The 24,815-nt window shown below is 42.3% G+C and overlaps 1 protein-coding gene across 2 annotated transcripts in view; it reads left to right on the top strand.

Annotated features, from left to right (window-relative positions):
• Positions 1 to 24,815, top strand: part of IGSF3 (immunoglobulin superfamily member 3) — a 145,815-nt gene that overhangs the window by 108,912 nt on the left and 12,088 nt on the right. For both annotated transcript variants that reach the window (XM_043962351.1, XM_043962352.1), the window contains exons 8-9: positions 16,444 to 16,854; positions 19,586 to 19,993. In XM_043962351.1, coding sequence (XP_043818286.1) covers positions 16,444 to 16,854; positions 19,586 to 19,993 — 819 coding nt within the window. The remainder of the gene's footprint in view (positions 1 to 16,443; positions 16,855 to 19,585; positions 19,994 to 24,815) is intronic.

Raw genomic sequence — 24,815 nt, 5'->3', positions numbered from 1 at the left:
AAATCATAGAGAAGCATCCCTTTGGGACCCACATATTGACTTAGAAAACCACATGTTAGCATTATCTGTGTTCTATTGTATTCTTGTTTATCTTGAGTATTTCCCAATTATGTTTTAGCATGATTCCCAGTGCAGCACTGTGTGTTTGCCAGCACTGGCCTGGGTGAGCTCTAAAGTTCCTTCCATATTTAGTTCTAAGATCCCACTAAGACTCTCTAAGATTCCGAGGCTCCCTGCATATTCCTCTCAGGCCCATGGAAACATTAATTGGTACTTAGTATCACTTGTATTTCATGTTGATGATTGTTCAGGAATCATCATGTAGTTGAATTAGTCAGCTTCAGTTAATGGGGAAGTGTACAAAATGAGGATATCCTATGGAGTGGCTCATTAATTGTCTTCTGAGAGCATCTGTGTTACTTACTAAGGCAGTTCTTTTTCTTTTTAATAGTATTTTACTTTTTCCAATTACATGTAACGATGATTTTTAACATTCATTTTTTAAAAATTGAGTTCCACATTTTCCCCCTCATTCACCTCTCCCCTCCCTAAAATGGTAAACAATTTGACATAGGTGATATATGTGCAATCATGTAAAACATATTTCCGTATTAGTCATATTGTGAAAAGAGAGACAAACCAAAAGAAAAATACACACACAGAGTAAAAATACTTTGCTTCATTCTGCATTCAGACTCTGTTTTTCTGGAGGCAGATAGCATTTTCCATCATTTGGAATGGTCTTGGATTATTGTATTGCTGACAATAGGTAAGTCATTGATAGTTGATCATCATACAATGCTACTGTTACTGTGAACAATGTGTTCTCCTGGTTCTTCTCACTTCAGTTTGCATCAGTTTGTGTAAGTCTTCCCAGATTTTTTGGAAATCAGCCTGCCTGTCATTTCTTATGGCACATTAGTATTCTATTACAATCACATACCACAACTTGTTCAGCCATTCCCAATTGATGGACATCCCCTCAATTTCTAATTCTTTGCCAACTAAGGCAGTTCTAAGGCAGCTAACACAGATCATAGTCCAAGTGACCTGAATGTGAGTTTAAATTCATTTTGTTCCTTTTTTCCCCCCTTCTAATCTAGATGAAGACTTAATTGTTGGGGGGGGGGACTCCCAGTGTAAAAATTCCCCACACTAAGACAGACTGATGACTCATCTAGAACTTAGAGCAGAGGTTTGTAAACTGTTGCCCAAAGGTCAGATCAGGCTCACCTCATTGCCCAGGAGCTAAGGAGGGTTTTTACTTTTTTTTAGTGAGGCAATTGGGGTTAAGTGACTTGCCCAGGGTCACAACAGCTAGTAAGTGTTAAGTGTCTGAGGCCGGATTTGAACTCAGGTATTCCTGACTCCAGGGCCGGTGCTCTATCCACTGCGCCATCTAGCTGCCCAGGTTTTTACATTTTTAAAAAGAAAGTATTATTTTAAAAATGTAAAAGGCATTCTAATTCTAGGTGGTGCTATATTACATAGAATACTGGGCCTGGAGTCAGAAAGCCACATCTTAATGACTTCAAATCTGGCCTCAGACACTTCCTAGCCATGTGACCCTGGGAGAGTCACTTAACCCTGTTTGCCTCTGTTTCCTCATCTGTAAAATGAGCTGGAGGAGGAAATGGCAAAACATTTTAGTATCTTGCCAAGAAAACCCCAAAAAGGGGTCACAAAGAGTTGGACACAACTGAAAAATGAATTAAAACAAATTTTAAAAGGGGGGGTCAGCTAGGTGATACAGTGGATAAAGCATTGGCCCTGGATTCAGGAGGACCTGGGTTCAAATCTGGCCTCAGACACTTGACACTTACTAGCTGTGTGACCCTCGGCAAGTCACTTAACCCTCATTGTCCTGCCAAGACAAAAAAAAAGAATTAAAACAATTTGTTTACCCCTTCCCAATCTGATGGGCATCTTTGTTTTTAGTTCTTTGCTACCACAACAAATGCTGCTATATATGTTTTTGGTGTATATAGCAGCCATTCTGCCAGCAAACACTTATTAAATACCTGTTATATGCTTGGCACTGTGCTAAACTCTAGAGATTCCAAGAAAGGCCAAAGAAAAACCTGTCCCTGTTCTCAAGGAGCTAACAGATGAATGGGGGAGACAACCTGCAAACAACTATGAACAGATAAGAAATATACAAGATGAACTGGAGGTCATCTCAGAGGAAGGGCACTAGATTAGGACGACTGGCAAAGGGTTCTTGGAGAAAGGAGGACTTTAGCTGAGACATGAAGGAAGGCTGGGAAGCCAGAAGGTAGAGATGGGGAGAAAGAGAATTCTAGGCATGGGGGACAGCCAGTGAAAATGGTCAGAGTTGGGGAACAGAGAGAAGGTCAGTGTCACTGGATTATAGAATATATGGCAGAGGGAGTATGGTGTGAGGAAATTGACAAGGTAGGAAGAGGCCAGGTTATGAAGGTTTTTTGTTTTTGTTTTGTTTTTTGGGGGGGAGTGAGGCAATTGGGGTTAAGTGACTTGCCCAGGGTCACACAGCTAGTAAGTGTCAAGGGTCTGAGGCCAGATTTGAACTCAGGTCCTCCTGAATCCAGGGCTGGTTCTCTATCTACTGTGCCACCTAGCTGCCCCATATGAAGGGTTTTAAAAACAAAACAAAGGGATTTTATATTTGATCCTGGAGGTAATAGTGAGCCATTAGAATTTATTGAATAAGGGAAGTTGGAGCTCCTTCATTTCAAGATCAGTTTGCCTGTGCTATACAGATTGGAGTGGGGAGGGATGAGGCAGAGGCACCTACTAGAAGGCTATTGCAGTAGTTTAGCCTTGAGGTGATGAGGGACTGCACCAGGGCGATTGTAATGTTGGAAAAGAGAAGTGATGGGGAGTGATGTTACCAAGTTAGAGTTAACAGAACTGATTGGACATGGTGGTGGTGAGACAGAGTGAAAGGTTGAGGATGACACCTAGCTTTTAAACTCCGGCATTTGGGAAGACAGTGGTATCTCAACAGTAACAGAAGTTAGTAAGAGTGCATATGGGGCGGGGCATCTAGGTGGATAGAGTATTGGCCCTGGATTCAGGAGTACCTGAGTTGAAATCCAACCTCAGACACTTGATACTTACTAGCTGTGTGACCCAGGGCAAATCACTTAACCCTCATTTCCCTAAAGAAAAAAAAAGAGTGCATATGGGACCCTTCTTTCTGTCTTTGACCTCCTTGGGGTTTATGCTTAATAGCAGAGTCTCTGAACCAAAGAATATAGACATGTTAGTTAACTTTTTTTTTAAAGCATCATTCCAAACTGCTTCTGGACGTTGCTTTTTTAAAAAATAAATATTTTTAAAATAAAGGAATTTTTAATTTTTTTTGAAAAAAAAAAGGTATTTTCCTTATAGCAGCTCATTTTGTTATTGAAATGTCATTGGGGAGCATTGGTTGAAAAAAGGCTTTAGTCAAGTAATCCAAAGAGAGACTATGGCCACTAGGGTAGAAATCTCAGTAAAATGTTAGCTCCTTGAAGACAGGGACAGTGTTGAGTTTTTTGTCTTTGTATCTGGTGTCTGGTAGGCCTGTGATCTTTGTTGAATTTAATTAAAACTGATGGGAGGGGGCAGCTAGGTGTCACAGTGGATAAAGCACCAGCCCTTAATTCAGGAGGACCTGAGTTCAAATGTGGCCTCAGACACTTGACACTTACTAGCTGTGTGGTCCTGGGCAAATCACTTAACCCTCATTGCCCCGCAAAAAAAAGAAAAAGAAAAAAAAAAACAACTGATGGGAGAGTTAGAAACCTGATTTGCCTTGGGTGACTTTGGGCAAATCAGTTTTTATGTTTGAGCATTTCCTGTAAAATGAGGGTGCTTGTGCAGTAATATTTATTGAGGAACTTGAGAAACTAGTGCATATGAATTGTGTTTGAGGTATATACATAAAGGTGCAGGAGTATGGCTAGCAGGAGTTAAGTGAGGGGATTGGGGAGTGGCATTACTACTAGGAAGTGTCAGGCACTGGCGAGGATGTATCCCATTAAATGTGGTCATTCCCACTTTATTAAATATTTATGTATGTAGCACTTAATATATTCCAAAGTGTTTTTTATTCACTTTCCCTATTCCTCATACCCATCCTGCTTGGAAACTGGTGTCCTCATCTTACACCAGAGTCGGGGAAAGGAGGAAGAAGGAAGCTGTGATTTCCCCCAAGATCACACATTTGCATGTACTCTTTCTGGTCTGTCTCTGTTTTCGATTTCAAAATATTTTGCCTCCCTTTTTTGTGTACTTGAGGTGTCAGAAGAGAACAGCCTTGTCGTACTGCTTGAGGTTTGTTTTTGGTCGGTTGGCTGTTTTTCAGAGGGTGGGAGTGGGAAATGGGTAGGGGAAAGGAAATCTTTTTGACATCATATATTTGTTAAACCCCATGCTATTTTTATGCTAGTGATTATCTCCCCTCTGTGTTCTGTAATAGTGGGTTCTAAGCTGTGATCTGTGGAACTCTGAGTTCCAGAGAAGTACCTTGGTGCTTTTGTTAATGGTGTTTGTGGTACACTGATGCTCGCTCTGCCCTAAGGCATCTTTGATCATTGGGAATTTGAGGTTTTTTGGTTTTGTTTTGTTTTAACTCATCCACCTTTTCCTTTCTCTTAGTGTAGGAATAATTTGCCTACCTCCTGCATCTTTCATAGTGCCTTGCTCATTCTCGGTACCTAAGTACTTTTGTGTGTGTCCGATTGGATGGTTGTTTGAGTGTCCTATCTCTTAATATCTCCTCTACCCCTTGACCATCTTCTTTGTGACTTCCAGAGAGTTAAACAGAAATGCAAGGGATGTATTGTTACCTGACCTAGCTTGTTTCCCAAAAGAGTGAGTGATCACCATGAAGTGATTGGCTCTAAGGAGGCTGTCCGCCTTGCTTATACATTTGTATCACCCATGTGTGACTCTGCCATTAAGGGGGATATGTGATGTGACGAACTTGCATGGCTCTAATTTGGCTCCTTGCTGTTCATAGCCTCAGAGACTTGGAGCTGGAAGTAATCTTAGAGGTCATGTGATCCAACATCCTCATTTTCCAGTTGAAGAACTGAGACTCCTGGAGGTCCAGTGACTTGCTCAGGGTCATACGAGTAAGGAAATAGGTGACAGAGCTGGGATTCAAACCCAGGTGCTCTGATTCCAAATCCAGCACTCTTCAGTTGCTCTCAGATGCACCCACCGACTGCTCAGACTTGAAATCCCCTCCTGCTGACTCTCCTCTTTCCTTGTGTCCTCAAATAAAATGAAATTAGGAATTGGAGTCTTGAGTCAGGTGGAAGTTGAGTATATCTGAATCTGGGAGGCTAATGTAGTGGCTTCTAATCATTGCCTACATTGAAGTGTTGGATCCTTTGTTACCAGCCCACAAAGGAGACCCAAATAATTCCCCAGAGGCAAGTGCAGGGCCAGTTAGTCAGTGCCAATGGGCGTAGCCCTGTTTGGCTCCCACTCTTCAATCAGTTATGGTTGAGCCCTTAGGGAAACTCAGTAGGAAGAACTTTTTTCTTTTTTAAAAGCCAGGTTGACACATTTTGATTCCTAATCATTTTTTACTCTTTTAATCATTTTTTTACTCTTTTGGAGACTCAATATCCCTCTGATTTGGGCCAACACAAAAGGCACTCGACCACCGTGTCTCTCCAAACACAGAAGCAATAAGAGAAATGTCAGCACTCGTTTTCCAAATGTTTACGACCAGATCTTGGTCTGGCTATTAAATATTGCACATTAAAATTGACAGAGCAATAAACAAGCTTACACTCGGACAGCCTCCGGTGGTAGAAAGCTATCCTGTCAGTAGTTGCCTTGCTCCTGGGACTTTGCTGATGGGCAGTCAGGATGAATATTTAATACCTTGTGGATGTTGCCAAACCAGTTTTCTTCTCTTCTTTAATGCTGATCTGGCCGTTTGGGGGTTTTTCCTCTGATTTTTATTCAAGAGCATGTGATCCACTGACTCTTTTGTCACAGGCGGATAAATTGACTGATCAGTCTGTTGGATTTTACCAAGTAGGTGCCTCCCTAAGATCTGGTACTTACTTCCCTTAGCCCCAGCTTTTTCTAAGCTAGGAACTTATCCCCCCCACAATGGTTTCCCTCCCTCTATTCCAAATAGTCTGGGCTGCTTTTCTGCACAAGCAGAGAGTTCCCTGTGTCAGGTTTAATAAATAAATAGACTTGGAGTCAGGAAGACTTGAATTTGAATTCTGCCACAGACACTTAGACCCAAGTTCAATTCAGCTTTAGACCCTAGCTGTAACTCTGGGCTAATTATTTAATTTAGTTTTTTTCTTTATATGGTGGGGGTAATGGCTTCTGCTTCAGTCAGTTATTGTTGTTACTGTTCAGTCATTTCAGTTGTGTCTAACTTTGTGACCCCATTTGGTTTGGTTTGTGTTTTTTGTCAAAGATTCTGGAGTGGCTTGCCATTTCCTTCTTCAGCTCATTTAACAGATGAGGAAACAGAGGCAAACAAGATTAAGTTAAGCGACTTGTCCTTGGTTACACAGCTACTATGTATCTGAGGCTGGATTTGAACTCGGGTTTTCCTGACTCCTGGCCTGGCTCCCTATCCATCCCGGGACACCTAGCGGCCCTTAATTGAAGTGTAGTGTGCACCAAATGAGATAATATAATATAAAGCACTTTGCAAACCTTAAAATGCTTTATATATGTAAATGTCAAGTATTATCACTATCATTTTCATGTCATCATCAACGGACTGGGCTTTTGAACATAGTTACTCACCATTGAATCTGCTGCTGGTATTAGTCAGAAGTGTATGTGGATGCAGGTGAGGCAAGGCTAGGGCTAGTATCTATATGACTTCTTATAATTCTTTCAGCAAATCCTTCTGAGTAAGAGAGTTAATGATCTATTTAAGAGAGATGTTGATAAATTGGAGCATAATCAAGATAGCGAAGGAACTTGTAACACATCATAGATTGCTTTTAATTTTTTTCAATTAACTATCTATTCCTTCCCTCCCTCTCTCTTCCCTCACCATCAATAGGAGGGGAAAGGCAGGAAAAAAGCCCTTTTTAGCAAATACACACAGGTATATTTTGGGTCAACAAACACATATACACAGCCAAACAAATCTCCACATCGGCCATGTCCTAAGACTGTTCATTCATTCCAGTTTGCACCCTGAGTCCCTCACCTCTCCTTCAGGAAGTATCACAGCTCATCATGGGTCCTTTGGAATTGCCATTGCATTGTTCAGGATTCTTAAGCCTTTCAATGTTACTTGTCTTTATAATGTTATTGATACAATATAACATGTTCTCCTGGTTCTTATCACTTCACTCCACATCAGTTCATGAAGGTTGTCCCAAGTTTCTCTGAAACCATCCTCATTTCTTTTTTTTTTTTTTTTTTTGCAGGGCAATGGAGGTTAAGTGACTTGCCCAGGGCCACACAGCTAATAGGTGTCAAGTGTTTCAAGCTGGATTTGAACTCAGGTCTCCTGAATCCAGGGCCAGTGATTTATCCACTGCTCCACCTAGCTGCCCCCAACCATCCTCATTTCATCATTCTTAGAGCCTAGTGGCATTCCTTTGCATTCAGATGCCTAACTTGTTCAGCCATTGCACATCGTAAAATTGTTTCTGGGAACTGAAAATGTTCAGCCTGGAGAAGACTGTTTTTCAATATTTTTTTTCATGGGATCATAGTGTTTGGAAGGGACTTTAGATAATCCAAACCTGAATGGGGAAACTGAGGCTCAGAAGGGTTAAGCACCAAAGGGCACACGTGGTAAATGATGTGACGGTCATTTGTAACTCATCTTCTACTCCAAATGCAGCCCTCCTTTGATTTCACCAAGCTACTTTTTATATGAAGGGCTGTCAAATGTAGAAGAGCTTGGTTTTACTTTGGGTGGTTCCACAGGACAGAATTGGGGGGGGGTAGGGAGTACAAGTTAAGGCAAGAAATACAACATCAAAAAGAATTTTCCATGATTTAGAACTGTCCAGCAGTGCAATTAGCTGCCTTATGACACAGGGTGTTCCCTCTCACTAAAGGTCTTCCAGCAGAGACTAAATGATGACCTGGGATGAACAAGAGATATTCATGTATCCACTAAAGGGTAGCACTGGATGATTTGTAAAATCTCATTTAGCTCAGAGATTCTATGATTAGGGGATATAGACACCTACTCCAGGCAGGATGCCATGGTAGGCACTGAGGTGTGGGAGATGGTGAGGGGGGGGGGGACACACATGAGATAGTATATAATGATCATAAGAGAGATACAAAGAAGGAACCCTGGGACTTCAGAAAATAAATCACTTTTACTGAAATAATCAGACAAATGGTGTATTACCCAAGAAATTTACAATTAAAAAAAAGATGGAATGGTTATATGTCAACAATCAATGGAGGGCAGCTAGGTGGCACAGTGGATAAAGCACTAGCCTTGGATTCAGGAGGACCTGAGTTCAAATCCAGCCTCAGACACTTGGCACTTACTAGCTGTGTGACCCTGGGCAAGTCACTTAACCCTCAATGCCCCGCAAAAAAAACCAGAAAAACAAAAAAAAACCCAAAACAACCAATGAGAAGTCTACTGGCATCTTGGAGATATCAAGAAAAGTCATTTAGTGTCTTCAGTGTTGGGTAGACACCCCCCACCCCTGTGAAGAACTTATAGAGATCATGGGGCAGCCAGGGGGTGCACTGGACAGAATGCCAGGTCTACAGTCAGAAAGACCTGAGTTCAAATCCAGCCTGAGGTACTTCATGGAAATTTATCCTCCCTCTGCCTCAGTTTTTTTTTTCTTCTGTAAAATTGGGATCACAGTAGCATGTACCTCCCAGGGTTGTTGTGAGAATCCAGTGAGATATTTGTAAAACACTTAGCACAGGGCCTGGCACACTGTAGGGGCCATATAAATGCTAGTTATCATCATCATCATGAGAGGCAAGCATCATATGGGGCAGGCAGGGTTTCCATCTACCTCGTTGTAGAATATCCCTACATGAGGAAAATCAAAAGCTCATTAGGCTGTTTCAAATCAGGCAAGGCTTCATGACCAAACACTGAGATCAGAAGAACTGGGTTCAAATTCTGATGCTTCTGGGGGCAGCTAGGTGGTGCAGTGGATAAAAGCACCGGCCTTGGATTCAGGAGGACCTGAGTTCAAATATGGCCTCAGTCTCTTGACAATTACTAGCTGTGTGACCCTCGGCAAGTCACTTAACCCTCATTGCCCCACAAACAAACAAGCAAAAAAAGGCTATTGCATTCAGTGCCCTGGGAGAATTCCATTTTCACCTTTTGTAGGAGTTTATAGTCTGTAAGGGAGATAAGACAAACAGATAAATATGAAATCCAGTTTTAAGATTGTGCGTTGGGATTATAAAACAAATGCTGACTGACTAGCAACTTGAGGTACTGAATGGAAAGCCATTCTGAGAGTTTAGGAAGGCTTTGGTTTGAATCCTGCCTCAGACTTTAACTCGCTCTTTGATCAAATCATTTAATCATGCTGAGCCTTGGTTTTCCTATTAGTAAAATGACAGTACGTGCTTGGCTTGTGGACTGGAGTTGTTGGACCATAACCGTGGGGGGGGGGGGGGCGGGGATGGGGTGTTTCCGCCTCTCTAAACCTCTTTCCTTATCTACAAAAAGACTGCTGATCTCAGTAGATCTTTGGGAGGATCAGTCTGCAAGTTGTTGAAAGATGGAAGACTTGAAGTCTAAGGGGAAAGGAAGTTACTGTTGTAACCAAGGAAGACTTTCTGGAGAAAGGGATATTTGAGTTGGATTCTATAGATTGCAAGGGCAATTGGGTGATCAGAATTCTCCCTAGACACAAGGAATAGTGTAGACAAAAAAAGCATATAATTAGGAGTGCAGTGTCTAGCATGGCACTTGTGTCCCAGGAGCCAGTAGAGTTCTAGAGGGGAGTTCTGGGAGAATCTAGAAGAAATCGTTGGATTCAGTCTGGAGTTAGGGGCCTTGCTTAATCAGGGGCTCATTTGGGGAATTCTCCAACAGAATAAGCAGGCAGATTAAATGTAAAGCAGAGTGCATTGCATTCCATCATTGAAAGGTGGTACTCCCAGGAAAGTGATGGGCCCTGACCTCTGAGAGGTCTGGTTTCACAGAAGCTAAGGGGGAGTCAATCAGTTAACAAGCATTTGTTAAATCTTGCTCTCTGCAAACAGTGTGTTAGGCAGTGGAGATCTAAATACAAAAGGAAGGAGGGGAGGGGAGGGGAGGGGAGGAGAAGAAAGGAAAGAGAAAGGGAAGGGAAGGGAAGGAGGAGAGAAAGGGGGGGAGGAAGGAAGAAAAGGAGGAAAAAAGAATGAAAAGAAGTAGGGAAGGTCAAAAGAAGAAGGGAGGGAAGGAGGAAAAAAGGAAGGAAAAGAAAATTCCTTACTCCCATTGAGCTTACATTCTAATAGGAGATACAAAAAGTACATACATAGATATATACAACATAAAAGTGAATTGAATTGGTACAAATGTAAACAAAATAATTAAATGCAATGGAGTTTGGGAGGAAGGACATTAGAATTTGGGAGCAGGAAAGGCTTCATGCCTGAGCATCATCTTTAGTAACTTTATGAAGCAGAGGGAAGGGGGGAAGACATTCTAGAAATGGGAGATAGCCCTTGTAAAGGCATGGAGACAGGAGATAGAGTGTCATGTGTGAGGAACAGAGAGAGGGTTGTTTTGCCTGAGTCACAGAGGTCTGGAGGGTGAATAGTGACCATCGAAGCTAGAGAATCAGATTGGAACCAAGTTGTATAGAGTTTTCAGAAATAAACAGAGTACTTTATATATATATATATATATGTATATATATATAATTGTTTTTAATTTAATTTTTTTTGTTTGCGGGGCAAGGGGGTTTAAGTGACTTGCCCAGGGTCACACAGCTAGTAAGTGTCAAGTGTCTGAGGCTGGATTTGAACTCAGGTCCTCCTGAATGCAGCGCTGGTGCTTTATCCACTGCACCACCTAGCTGCCCCCCCCCCCCCGCCCCGGTAGTTTATATTTGATGCTAGAGGTAATAGGAAGGCATTGGAATTGATTAAATAGGAGAGTCATATGATTAGATACGCACTTAAGGAAAATTACTCTGGGTTAGACTGGTTTGGGGAGAGAGGAGGCAAGGAGACTAATTAGGAGGCTGTTATTATAGTCTAAATGGTGAGGAGCTGAACTAAATGGTAGCAGTTTGAAGAGAGAGGACATTATATCTCCTATGTGGAGATAGAAATGGCAAGACTTGGCAATTGATTGGCTATCTGAAGATGAAGAAACAAAATACTATGCAGGTTGTGAGCCTTGAAAACTGCCTCTGACAAAAATTGGGGAAGTTTGGAAGAGGGAAAGATAATGAGTATCATTTTGGACATGTTGACTTATGTCTCTGGGATATCCAGTTGGTGATGCAGGACTAAAGCGCAGGGGAGACATTGTATACAGAAGTAGATAGATAGATTAGATAGATAGACACATATGTATGGACAGATATCCTTGAGTTATGTGCATGGAGATAGTGGGAACCGATGAGGTTACCAAGAGCGAGATTGTAAAGGAAGAAGAAAAGGGGGCCTAGGGTACAGTCTTGAGGAAAACCCACAGTTAGAAGGTCTGTCTGTTATAGATAAAGAACCAAGTCAGCCAAGGGGACTTGGAAGGAGTGGTCCAACAGAGAGGAGGTTAAGTAGGAGAGAGGACATTGAGAAGACAACATGTCCTAGAGGAGAAGTCAAGAAGGATGTTGACTGAGAAAAGACCATTGGAGCTGGCGATTAATTGATCATTGGTAACTTTAGACAAAGAGAGAAGCTTCAAGTGGATAAAGCACAGGCCCTGGATTCAGGAGGACCTGAGTTCAAATCTGGCCTCAGACACTTGACAATTACTAGCTGTGTGACCATGGGCAAGTCACTTAACCCTCATTGCCCTGCAGACAGAGAGAAGGAGAGGGAGGGACGGAGAGAGAGAGACAGACACAGAGAGAGGGAGGAAGAGAGAGATAGACACAGGGAGAGAGAGAGACAGACACAGAGAGAGACAGAGAGAGGGAGAAGGAGACCCTTCATTTGAATGATGAGGTGACCACCAGATTGTCTTACTGTTTCTGTAATCTAGGAACATAAGGAAAGTGGTAGCCATGTGAGTAGGAAGAAGGTGCTACAGCATAGGCCAACTTGCTAGCCAGGAATGTATAACTGACTTAACTGGATGCAAGAATCTAAAGTCTGCCTCAGGCTGCAAAAGTAACCCTTGCTGGACTTGGGATGTGGAAGAGAAAAATAACAAGCTTGGAATAGGATTTGTGCTCTGGCCTGCTTGCCAGGTGTGTGTCTTATTCCCCAAATGCCTTTCTTTCAAATTTCTCAACACTTCACAATATTTTGATGTGAGGAGAATAAATGGAAATGACTTAAACACACACACACACACACACACACGTTCCTCCTCTTTTGATTCTTGCTTTCTGTGCCCAGTGACTGTGTTGCTGTTTAGTCATAGAATACCAATTTAACATATGCAGTTTCTATAGCAATTGAGGTTTCCTTAGTAACAGTTGCAAAAATAATCTGGCCCCAATTAATAATACATTTTAAGGCTATTTCTACACTACACTAAACAACCAAATTATTTGGCAAAGAACCAGATAATTCAGATGGTGTCATCTGTACTGATCTCATCTGCATATGGAATATTTGTTTGGAAAAGCTTTAAAAAAAAAAAGGAGGAGGAGGAGGGGAGGTGGGAAACTGATGGTTGTATGTGTCATAGGATGCTTGCTGGTCCAAAAAAATCTGGATCAGCTAACAGGTGTAGACTGGCAAACTAATAGGAACCAAGTTTCCCAGGCTTGTGAGCTTCCTACCAAACTCTGCCCTCAATTCCATACTATGCTTATCAATGTCTGAGTAGGAAAGAAGGCTGAATGCTAGGCTTAATTAATACAAATAACAAAGCAGGAGATGGAGTTTTACACCAAGAGATGCTTAATACTTGGCCAGTTGGCTTTTGTCTTCAGTTATATTGAGTTGGTTGGTTGGGTGGTATGTATGGATTGCCTGCTCTTTATAAGAAAATATGGCTTGTCCTACAGCTATCCTTAGAGTGAGGCAGCATGGTATAATAAAGAATGATGATGGGTTTGGAGTCAATAGAGATCTGAGTTCAGATGTCACCATTGATATTAGCTGGCACTTGAGTCATTCCTCATCTTTCAATTCTTTTTTTTAATTTTAGTGAGGCAGTTGGGGTTAAGTGACTTGCCCAGGGTCACACAGCTAATAAGTGTTAAGTGTCTGAGGCTGGATTTGAACTCAGGTCCTCCTGAATCCAGGGTCAGTGCTTTATCCACTGCACCGCCTAGCTGCCCATTCCTCATCTTTCAAATGAGGATAACCTTTTTTTTTTTCCTGTTTAGGATCACAGATCAATAGCTGGAAGGTATCTCACAGGTCATCTGGTCCAGATCCTTTATTTTACAGTTGAGGAAACTGAGGCCCAAGGCAGTAAAGTAAATTTTGGCAGTCATACAGGTGGCAATCAATCAGAGGCTGGATTTGAACCCAGCTCCTTGGATTTTATTCTAGAACCAGTGTTCTTTCTTTTTCATCATACTCAACTCCTCATGGGGTTGTTATGAGGATCAAATGAGATAATGTATGTAAAGATTTGATAGTCTTCCAAGGCCTGATTCCTAGTCCAGGGCTTAGATCCAGCCATACTTTTACTCCTCCTTCTCCCCCCCCCCCATCCCTTGTGACCAAACAGCACACATGGACTAGACATCTGGCTGGATTAAACACACACACACACACACACACACAACAGTTGTGACTGTCAAACCATTTCTGGTCCTCTGAAACTAAGGCCCTTTTGGGAATGAAGCTTGGACCGTGGGCAGCACTGCATGCTAACTAACCAGACTGAGCCAACAGAAGAAAAGCAGCTGTTCTCACCAAGTGTGCTCTTCTTCTAGTTTTGTTTCAGCTGCACCTGGCACTGAAATTCCATTCTTCCCTGAAAATCAAGAGCGTGGCCAGCAGAGGAGGCTGGAGCCTCATCAGAGTGCAGCTTTTGTGCTCACAGGCCTGGCTCCTGGCACAGGCTCAGTACAGGGCAGCCTGTAATCAGTAGTTTTTCTTTCTTCCCTATCCCACCCACAAGAGGGATTTGGTTCCTACATGTGTAAAGCTTAGCATGAAGAAAGAATGGAAACCTACTGACCTTGTTAGCAGTGACTATTTACCAGGCACAGAGGTAGCCATTAGAGCCTGCTTGTAAGAAGGAACCCACTGTGGTAATGGTTGTGTGTGATGGAGATTTCAGGGAATTTTAAAATTATTTGCATACGTGCCTTAAGGCAAATAAGATGTTTCAGCTTACAAACCCTAGCTGAGAATTCCCTTTAGGTGTAGCTTGTGCCAGATTACCCTCACAGGGCCCAGTGAATCAAACATCCTTTCCTTTTGATCCAGAGATTCCCACAGCTGGGCATCTACACTGAAGAGGCCAATGATAGAAAGGCTCCATGATACTCCACTATATTTATAGCAGCCCCTTTTCTATCAGCAAAGGAATGGAAACAAAGCAGATGCCCATTGATGGGGGAATGGCTCGATAAATTGTTGCGTGTGTGAATGTAATGGAAGATTAGTGTGCTGTGAGACATGGCTGAGATACATGGTAGAGTTAAATGAACTGATTCAAAATGTAGTGAACAGAACCGATAAAACAAGGTACAAGCCGACTCCAATAATATAAATGGATTGAGTCCAAGGACCTGATATAAATCCCTGCTCCCTGTCTAGCCTAAACACCTACTGAAGTGTTGGGGTTGGGGTTGGGGTTGGGGTTATCATGTCATGTCCGACTCTTCATGACCCCATTTGGGGTTTTCTTGGCAAAGACCCTGGAGTGGTTTGCCATTTCCTTCTCCAACTCATTTTACAGATGAGGAACTGAGGTAAACAGTTGAGTGACTTGTCCAGGGTCTCACAGCTAGTTCCTGAGGCCAGATTCCTATGGAAGTGAGTATAGGAAAATTATTTAGTCTCTCTGGGACTTAGTTTTGATCTCCAATCTCACCTTTGAGCTCTAAATCTATAGTTCTGTCCCAACCCTGTGAGAGTCAGTGTCATCACAAATTAGTGCATCATCTCTGGAGTCAGCTCTGCCTTCTTTTCCCAGCAGCCCAATTACATATGGCAGAGGGGAAGAAGAAATGAGGATCTCTCAATGGTGTGACTATTCTTCCTTCCATTTGCTCCTTCCCCATTCATCTGCCTGACTATTTTCCTTTGGATGGCCCTAACCCAGTTTTCTCTCATTGCCTTCTGTCATGTCATAGCACTAGATATTTAGGGCTGAAAGACCACACAGAGGCCATGTAGTACCACTTTCTCATTTTGCAGATGAAGAACTGAGGTGCAGAGAAGTGATTCACACATAGTCAGTCACGAGAGTAGTAAAGTCTCAGAGCTGGGATTCAAACGAAGGTCATTGAGTCCTACATCTAGAATTGGAAGGAACCTTAGAGACCCTCTGTTCCAGCACCCAAATTTTACAGATGGGAAAATTGAGGCCCAGGGAACTTAAGGCAATACAAGTAGGAGCAGAGGTGGAATTTGAACCCAGTGTGGTGTCCTCTGACACCACCCTCCTCCCTGCCCCCAGTCCCTTTCCTCAGAGAGTATGCCTTGTTTATACCATATATTTCTTATATGTACATGGTTGTTTATTATTTCCCCCATTAGAATGTAAGCCCCTTGAGGGCAGTGACCATGTCATTTCCATTCTTTGTTACCTCATTTGTTGATTTCATTTAAAAAATTTTTTTGAGTTTCAAATTTTATTCCCTCCCCTCCCCCCTCTCCAAGATGGCAAGCAATCTGACATAGGTTATACATGTGCAATAATGTAAAACATATTCCCAAATTAGTCATGCTGTGAAACTAGAAACAGGACAAAAGGAAAAAAACATGATAAAAATAAAACAAAACAAAAAAAGATGAGAATCTGCATTCAGACTCCATAGTTCTTTTTCTGGATGTGGCTAGTATTTCCCGTCATGAGTCCTTTGGAATTGTCTCAGATCATTGTGTTGCTGAGAAAAGCTAAGTCAGTCATAGTTGATCCTCATTACTGTGTACCATGTTCTCTTGGTTCTGCTCACTTCACTCAGCATCAGTTCACATAAGTCTTCCCAGGTTTTTCTGAAATCCACCTGCTCATCATTTCTTATAAGGGATACTAGTTAATTTTGACAAACCTTAGTGTGTGAGACTAGTACATTGAGACCCTCTTAACCTGAAAATTCACTTTGAGGAGGGCTGTGTTGTTGGGTTTGGGGTTTTTTTTTTCAGTGCAGGGGGAAAGGGAAGCTGGATGCCTTGGCTGCCTTTGGTGACCTGTTTTCTCTTCCCTTACAGTGACAAAGCTACAAGTGAGTAAGTCTAAGAGGACTATCACCCTAGTAGAGAACAGGCCCATCCAGCTGAACTGTTCAGTGAAGTCTCAGACCAGCTTGAACTCCCACTTTGCCGTCCTCTGGTATGTCCACAAGCCCTCTGACGCCGACGGGAAGCTCATCCTGAAGACCACCCACAACTCTGCCTTTGAGTACGGCACCTATGCCGAGGAGGAGGGCCTTCGAGGGCGGCTACAGTTTGAGAGGCACATGTCTGGGGGCCTCTTCAGCCTGACCGTCCAGAAGGCGCAGGTCAGCGATAGTGGCAGCTACTACTGCCATGTGGAGGAGTGGCTTCTGAGCCCCAACTATGCCTGGTATAAGCTGGCAGAAGAAGTTTCAGGACGGACTGAGGTCACGGTGAAGCGGCCAGGTAACGTAAGCTGGATCACCTCCCAGTCACCAAATGTGAAGGGATTATGAGATCAAAGCTTTCCAATGGACCTTAGTACACTCCTCCTGGAGGCCTCATCTTACAGCTAAGGGAAGGGAGAGCCAGAGAGGTTATTGATGAACTTGGTCAGGCTCACACAAATACTGAGCATTGAAGGAAAGGTTCGATTTGACTCCCAGGCTTCCCAATTCCCGATGCAACGCTGTGTCCACTGTCCTGCACTGCCACTCCATCACCAAAGGTGTCCATTGTTGGAATTTAAAAGGGGGTTACAAAAGAATTAAGGGAGCCTGTCATTGCATAGGTCTTTTTATACCTGAGGTATTTTAAGGAAAATGGGAAAATTGTAAGGCTTAATTTGAGACACATTCATTCAGTAAATGTTTATTAAGTGTCTGCTATGTGCTGGATATGTGCTAAGTGCTGGCGATACACAAAGGGGCAAAAGATAGTCCCTGCCCTCAGGGAGCTTGGAATCTAAAATTGTCGATGAGTTGTTTCAGTTGTGTCTGACTCTTCATGACCCCTCGGACCTCGCTATCCACGGAGTTTTCTCAGAAAAGATGCTCGAGCGGTTTGTTCCTGTTGGCAGACAAAGGTTAAGTGACTGACCCAAATTCACACAGCTAGGATGTTTCGGGGCTTGTATTTGAACTGAGATCTGCCTGGCTTTAAGCCCAGCACTCTATCCACTGAGCTACCCAGCTGCCTCCTACAGATAAAGGAAGCAGGATGTAGGGACAACTAGGAAAGCCCATTGGTGTGTGTGTGTGTATACATGTGTACACACATGTGTGGTGGATGTTCTGTGAGCCTAGGAGGCATTTAGAAAACTGCCTCATTCTGAAAAACTCTTCCCTATACCCACAGAGCCAAGGGCCTGACTTCTGTGTGCAGCTATGACTTCACATCCATCCGGTTGAGGTTTCTGGTGGCCTGACCTCAGTTTTTCGAAGGCCTCTCCCTAGATTCTTTGAACTTTGGAGATTGACAATTACCACCACGTTAGTTGCCCACATTATCCTGCTTATCTATCCTTACCATTGGAATTGGGCTTCCAGTTTGGTTCAGGTTCAGGTCATAGTGCTCAGAAGCCTTTAGGGCGTTCTTTGCGGTATCACGCCCCATTTGGACTGAAACTAGACACTACGTATTGTCCATTAGAATGTGAACCCCTTGAGGGCAGGGACCACATTTTTGTCTTTCTTAGCACAGTGCTTGGAACTTGGCATTAAGCACTTAATAAATGCTTACTGATTTGACTTGAGGAGGCCCTAATCAAGGTCAGCACTTGGAGAAAGAGAGGTATTATTAAATGCCTTTAAAAAAAAATCTCTGGGGGCAGCTAGGTGGCACAGTGGATAAAGCACTGGCCCTGGATTCAGGAGGACCTGAGTTCAAATCTGGCCTCAGAAACTTGACACTTATTAGCTGTGTGACCCTGGGCAAGTCACTTAACCCTCATTCTTTCCCCCACCCCCCACCCCCGGCCAAATCTCTTCTTGAAAAAAGAAAAAAACGAGCCTCGTCTAAAGTATTTTGGAGGGAAAGGATAGAAATAACATTTACAGTAAATTGATTTTGGTTTTTAGCTTAGCTAATAGGATTTCAAAGGCTAAGGTAGGACCATAACCTCATTAGGTTTTGTGACCTGAGAACCCACCCCCTGCTTCTCCTCCCCTCCTCATTTCTGTTACTTTGTAAAAAATAAAGCATTGTGTTCAAGGCTACTGAGGACTTAGCCAAGAACTAGACTGACATTCATTGCCCTACAAGTGCCCTTTGCTTGAACTGGGAACTCAGAAGTACAGAATTCTCATTTAACTTCTAGTAGGATCCGTGCCTTGTAGAACTGAAAGGGTTTGCCTATTTCTGAAACTGAAATTGAGCCTGTGAAAAAGATTTAAGGAGCAAGGCTGGTCCAGACAGAACAGCCCTACCAGGGAAAGGCCCAGATTCCAGCCCTGGCCCCCTGCTGCATTGGCTAAAATCTCAACCATTAGAGATGAAGTCCTTTGGTTTAAACATGATTTAAAAAGACAGATGATCTTGGGGAAGATAATTGCTAAAGCCCTTTTCAGCCATAGATGTATATTTGGTATAAGGTATGAATTATTTTACTTCTACCCCTTTACCCATTAGATATATTTTTTATTTATTCATTTTTTTCTATATGCTTCCCACCCTCTCCCCCTGATTCTGGCCAAGGATATCCCCACTCCCCATAGGGCAGGAAACTCTTTGCATTTTATCTTTGTATCTTCAGTGCCTTATATATAGAGATAATTATTAAATGTTTGTTAATTTTTTTCTAAAACTCAGAATGATCCAGACTATTTTTCTCTTGATTCAAAGGTTTATTTCGATGCCCACTCAGTCCCTCTCGTACTGTCCCTTTGGTTTGGGTCCTGCAGCATCAGATACATTCGCTTACTCTGTTCCATAAAGTCATGGGCTTCAACATGACTAATGCAGAAATATATTTAATGTGATTGTACATATATAACCTATATCAGATTGGTTTCTATCTTGGGGAGGGAGAAAAATTTGTAACTAAAAATCTTATGAAAACAAATGTTGAAAACTATCTTTACATGTAACTGGAAAATAATAAAATACTTTTATGATTCAAAAAAAAGGCAAAAATAATAAAGTCACGTGCTCTTCTGTCATCTTCTTGTCTGATTTTCTCCTACCCTGTTGTTAACAGATATCCGCCTGAAGCTGAGCCAGGCCCAAGGGAACATCACAGTTTTGGAAACCCAGAAAGTAGAACTGGAGTGTTTGGTCCTCAATCGCACCAGTGGGACATCCCGGCTTTCTGTGGAATGGCACGTGTGGAAGCCCAACCACCCAGAGAGAGAAACGGTCGCCCGCCTGAGTCGAGATGCCACCTTCCACTATGGGGAGCAGGTCGCTAAGAACCATTGGAAGGGAAGGCTGCATTTGGAAAGCCCTTCTCTGGGCGTTTACCGCCTCATCATCCAGAATACCGCTGTTCAGGACAGTGGGACATACAACTGTCTTGTGGAGGAGTGGCTGCTGAGCCCCAGTGATGTGTGGTATAAACGGGCAGAAGAATCATCAGGACAGACGATTGTCACAGTATTGAGACCAGGTGAAGGACAACTGGCTTCCAAACCTTTCTCTTAAATCTTTTCTCTTTCTTTCTTTCTTTCTTTCCTTCTTTCTTTCTTTCTTTCTTTCTTTCTTTCTTTCTTTCTTTCTTTCTTTCTTTCTTTCTTTCTTTCTTTCCTCCTTTCTTTCTTTCTTTCCTTCTTTCTTTCTTTCTTTCCTTCCTTCCTTCCTTCCTTCCTTCCTTCCTTCTTTCTTTCCTTCCTTCTTTCTTTCTTTCCTTCTTTCTTTCCTTCTTTCCTTCTTTCTTTCTTTCTTTCTTTCTTTCTTTCTTTCTTTCTTTCTTTCTTTCTTTCTTTCTTTCTTTCTTTCTTTCTTTCTTTCTTTCTTTCTTTCTTTCTTTCTTCCTTCCTTTCTTTCTTTCTTTCTTTCTTTCTTTCTTTCTTTCTTTCTTTCTTTCTTTCTTCCTTCCTTCCTTCCTTCCTTCCTTCCTTCCTTCCTTCCTTTTTGGAGTTAATCAGGGTTAAGTGACTTGCCCAGGGTCACACAGCTAGTGTCTGAGGCTGGATTTGAACTCAGGTCCTCCTGACTCCAGGGCCAGTGCTCTATCCACTGCACCAGCTAGCTGACCTTCTCTTTTTTCCCCCCTGGGCAATGAGGGTTAAGTGGCTTGCCCAGGGTCACACAGCTAGTAAGTAAGTGTCAAGTGTCTGAGGCCAGATTTGAACTCAGGTCCTCTTGAATCCAGGGCTGGTGCTTTATCCACTGCGCCACCTAGCTTCCCCTAGCTGCCCCTCTCTTGAATGTTTTCCCCATTTGGTGCCATATTATATGGGGGGGGGGGATGGGTAGAGAATTGCCTGCTAATAAATGCTAGATCTTAGATAACTGGCACTTAATTGCATGAGCATCTCTGTTACAAGATTCACTTTTTTAAATATTCCCTTTGGGTGGAGAAAAAAGTCACATCTGGTTACAAATCGTATCTCAAATACTTATTAGCTATGTGAACCCTCGGTTAATCACTTAACTTCTCTTAGCCTCAGTTTTCCCATCTACAAAATGGAAATAATAATAGCATATACCTCCCAGGGATGTTTTAAGGATGATTTTTTTTCCTTAAATGGAATGAATTCTAACAATTAATGGCAGAACATTTAAATATAATTTCTTAAAATAAATTTTCAGAGCCAAATTTTGTTTTCCTTCAGCTTCTTTGTGGGTTGCGGATTTTTCAGGGGGCGGGGGGGAGGGTGGTCAGGGTTCAGTGACTTGCCCAGGGTCGTACAGCTAGTAAGTGTCTGAGGCTAGATTTGAACTCAGGTCCTCCTGATTTCAGGGCCTGTGCTGTATCCACTGCTCCTGATTGCTGATTTTCAGTTAGGAATGGTTAGTGTACATGTTGTAAATGGACCAAAACTTCTTCCCTGCCTTCCTTTTAACTCTCCTTATGGTGGTGGCTGTCCCATTTCTTTTTTCTTTATAGGAGGTATTTAGAAGCACAGAATAGCCTACACATATGGCTTGTTACTGGTTTAAAGAAATAACCTTCAAAATCAGGAAATGCGCGATCTATGTTGCCATAGCAACATCAACTGTCAAAATAGGAGCCGGTTACCATTTAGCAGTCTGCCTACGAATGCTCAGCATGAATGAGTTGAGAGCAGACTTTCCCTACACGTTAGCATGTATGATTTTTAAACTTGACTGGGTTTTTTGCCTTTAATGGTACTATTTTTATTTATTTTTATTTAAAGGTTTTAGTTCCAAATTCTATCCCTCTTCCCCTGCTTCCCCTCCCCCTTCCATGTGGCAGTAAGCAATCAGATATAGGTTATAAATAATATATGGTGCTATTTTTAGTTTCAAATGGAGAGAATTTTTCTTCAAACCCCTCCCCCCCCCCATGTTGGAAAGAGCCTTGGTCTCCTTGGGGTCAGGAGATATCACTTACTCTGACCCTTATTCTAGTAGTATGGGACCTTGAGCAAATTACTAGACCTTTCTAACTTTCTGTTTCCCTCATTAGGACAGCTGAATGGAGTATATTTAGACAGAAGCCACAGGTGTGAGATGAATATGAAGGGGTGATATCTTTAAAGCATTTATTTTTGGCATTTTTTTTGTAGGGCAGTCAGGGTTGGGTGGCTTGCCCAAGGTTATGCAGCTGGTGAGTGTCGAGTGTCTGAGGCCAGATTTGGGCTCTGGTCCTCCTGGGTCCAGGGCTGGTGCTTTTCCACTGTGCCATCTAAATGCCCCATGATGATATCTTTAAAAAAACAAAATTAAGGAGTGAGAGGAATGCTCTGGGAGAAAGGGAAAGGGAGAGGTGGAATAGGGTAAAGTATCTCACATAAAAGAAGCAAGAAAAAGCTTATGAAGTGGAGGGGAAGATGGAGGATGTGCGGGGATGTGAGTGAGCCTTACTCTCATCAGAATTGGCTCAAAGAGAGAATAACATATACATTCAATTGGGTATAGTAATATATCTTGCCCTGCAGGAAAGGGGATAAGGGGGGAGGGGTGAAGGAAGGGAGGGCAGATTGGGGGAGGAGGCAGTCAGAAACAAAACAGTTTTGAGGAGGGATAGGGTGAAAGAAGATAGAAAATAGAGTAAATATCAAGGGGAGGGAATAGGATGGAGGGAAATACAGTTAACAATAGTAACTTAACTTTCTGTTTCCTCATCAGTAATGTGAAGAATAGTAATTGCACTGTGTATCCTTAACTGTTGTGAAGGTCAAATTAATAATAATAATGATTATAATAATAATAGCTAGCACTTGCACAGCATTTTAAAGTTTGAAAAGTACATTACAAATATTTTCTAATTTACTACTCACAATAGCCCTGGGAAGCTATCATAACATCCCCATTTTAAAAATAAGGAAACAGAAGCAGTCGGCAGTTAAGTGACTTGCTCAGGGTCACAGCTAGTAAGTATCTGAAGCTAGATCTGAATTCTTTCTGACTCCCAGGCCACTCTGCTATGTAGCAGCCATAATGAGAAAATATAGGTGGTGGCATGTTACAGTTACAAAAGGTGCCTTTATGCACAGATAGGTTGTAATACAAGAAGATAATCCTAAATGTTTTATAAGCATCTTTTTTTCTAAACATATCCCAGTAAACAAAATTAAGTTCCACACAATTATGTTTCCCTTTAGTGCTGAGGATATAGTCTCTTATTCCCTGGTGTCGGGGAGATAGATATGTAGATTTAGAGATGTCTCCACTCCAGATGTTCATACGGACTACTTGTGCCCAACCTGTTGGTGAGCCTTCTGAGCTCATATGGGTCTGATCAGCCATGGTCATACGTATTATATACTTTGACCCTAACATATTGATCTCATTTTGTTCCACTTTGAGAATGAAGGACAACAACCAACTAACCAGTGGGAGGCAGCATGGTCTAGTGGTTAGGGTGCTGAATATGGAATCCAGAAGTTCTGGGTCCAGATCTCATTTCACTTATTTGGTTTTTGTTTGTTTTGTCAGGGCAATGAGGGTTAAGTGACTTGCCCAGGGTCACACAGCTAGTAAGTGTCAAGTGTCTGAGGCTAGATTTGAACTCAGGTCCTCCTGAATCCAGGGCTGGTGCTTTATCCACTGTGCCACCTAGCTGCCCCCAAGATCTCATTTCCAATGGTCGGCCAGTCAGTGACTTAACTTTTCCTCACTGCAAAGTGGGGATGATGATGATAATTCCTTCTTCAAATTTGTTATGAGGCAAAATCAAGATAATATATCTATGAAGTTTTTTGTTAACATGAAAGCATTTAGAAATATCTTTTTTTTGGTGGGGCAATATTTCTATTTATTTATTCATTCATTTATTCATTTATTTGTTTGTTTGTTTGTTTATTTATTTAATTTGTGGGGCAATGGGGATTAAATGACTTCCCAGGGTCACACAGCTAGTAAGTGTCAAGTGTCTGAGGCTGGATTTGAACTCAGGTCCTCCTGAATCCAAGGCCAGTGCTTTATCCACTGTGCCACCTAGCTGCCCCCCAGAAATATCTTTTAAAATAGAATTTTCATGCCTAAACTGGAAGGGAAGACCAGATTGCCTTGGGTCAATATCCTTTGCCCTGACAGGAAAAGAGGCTGTAGCCTACCAACTGTTTTTGTTTTTATTTTTCTTTTCTCTTTCTGAGAAGCCACCTGCCAACCTTGACCCGGAAGGCTAAAGGTCATAAGGCTATAGATTTAAAAGTACAAAGGGCCTTGTGGGGCATGGAGAGCATTTAGTTTAGCATCCGCATTTTATAGATGAGAAAATTGGAGTTCCGTCAAAATTAAGCAGGTTCCCCAAAGTCATACTCGAGTGGTTAGTGGTGAAGCCAGGACTAGATCTCGCATTTCCTGCCTCTTCAGCAAACTTTCTTTCTATCACTGCATTCTGAGGCCTGTAAAATGAAATCCTAGGGGCAGCTAGGTGGTGCAGTGAATAGAGCACCGGCCCTGGAGTCAGGAGGACCTGAGTTCAAATCTGGCCTCAGACACTAAACGCTTACTAGCTGTGTGACCCTGGGCAAGTCACTTAACCCCAATTGCCTCACCAAAAAAAAAAAAAAAAAATTCTGACTTTCCCGCTTGGGACGAATACCCCTAGGCCTAAATCTCATGGACTTGCAGTTAACCTTAGCCTTGGCTGGACTGCTTGTACTTTTTCTTCTAGGTAGAAGATCAAAGTCATTTTGAAGCTTAGTTGTTTTTTTTTTCCTATTGTTTGGGAGTGGGTTTTGGTTTGTTTTGATTTGAACTTCTTGTTTCAGACCTAAGATTTCAGTGATAGAGGGAGCACCTACGGGAGAAACTTCCTCCTTCAGATCTCTGATCTGCTGATAGATATCAGCAGT

Source organism: Dromiciops gliroides, chromosome 4 (genome assembly GCF_019393635.1).
Source record: "Dromiciops gliroides isolate mDroGli1 chromosome 4, mDroGli1.pri, whole genome shotgun sequence".
NCBI classification, from domain to species: domain Eukaryota; kingdom Metazoa; phylum Chordata; class Mammalia; order Microbiotheria; family Microbiotheriidae; genus Dromiciops; species Dromiciops gliroides.
Note: the sequence above shows the minus strand (reverse complement) of the source record. Positions and strands in the feature narration are given on the sequence as shown.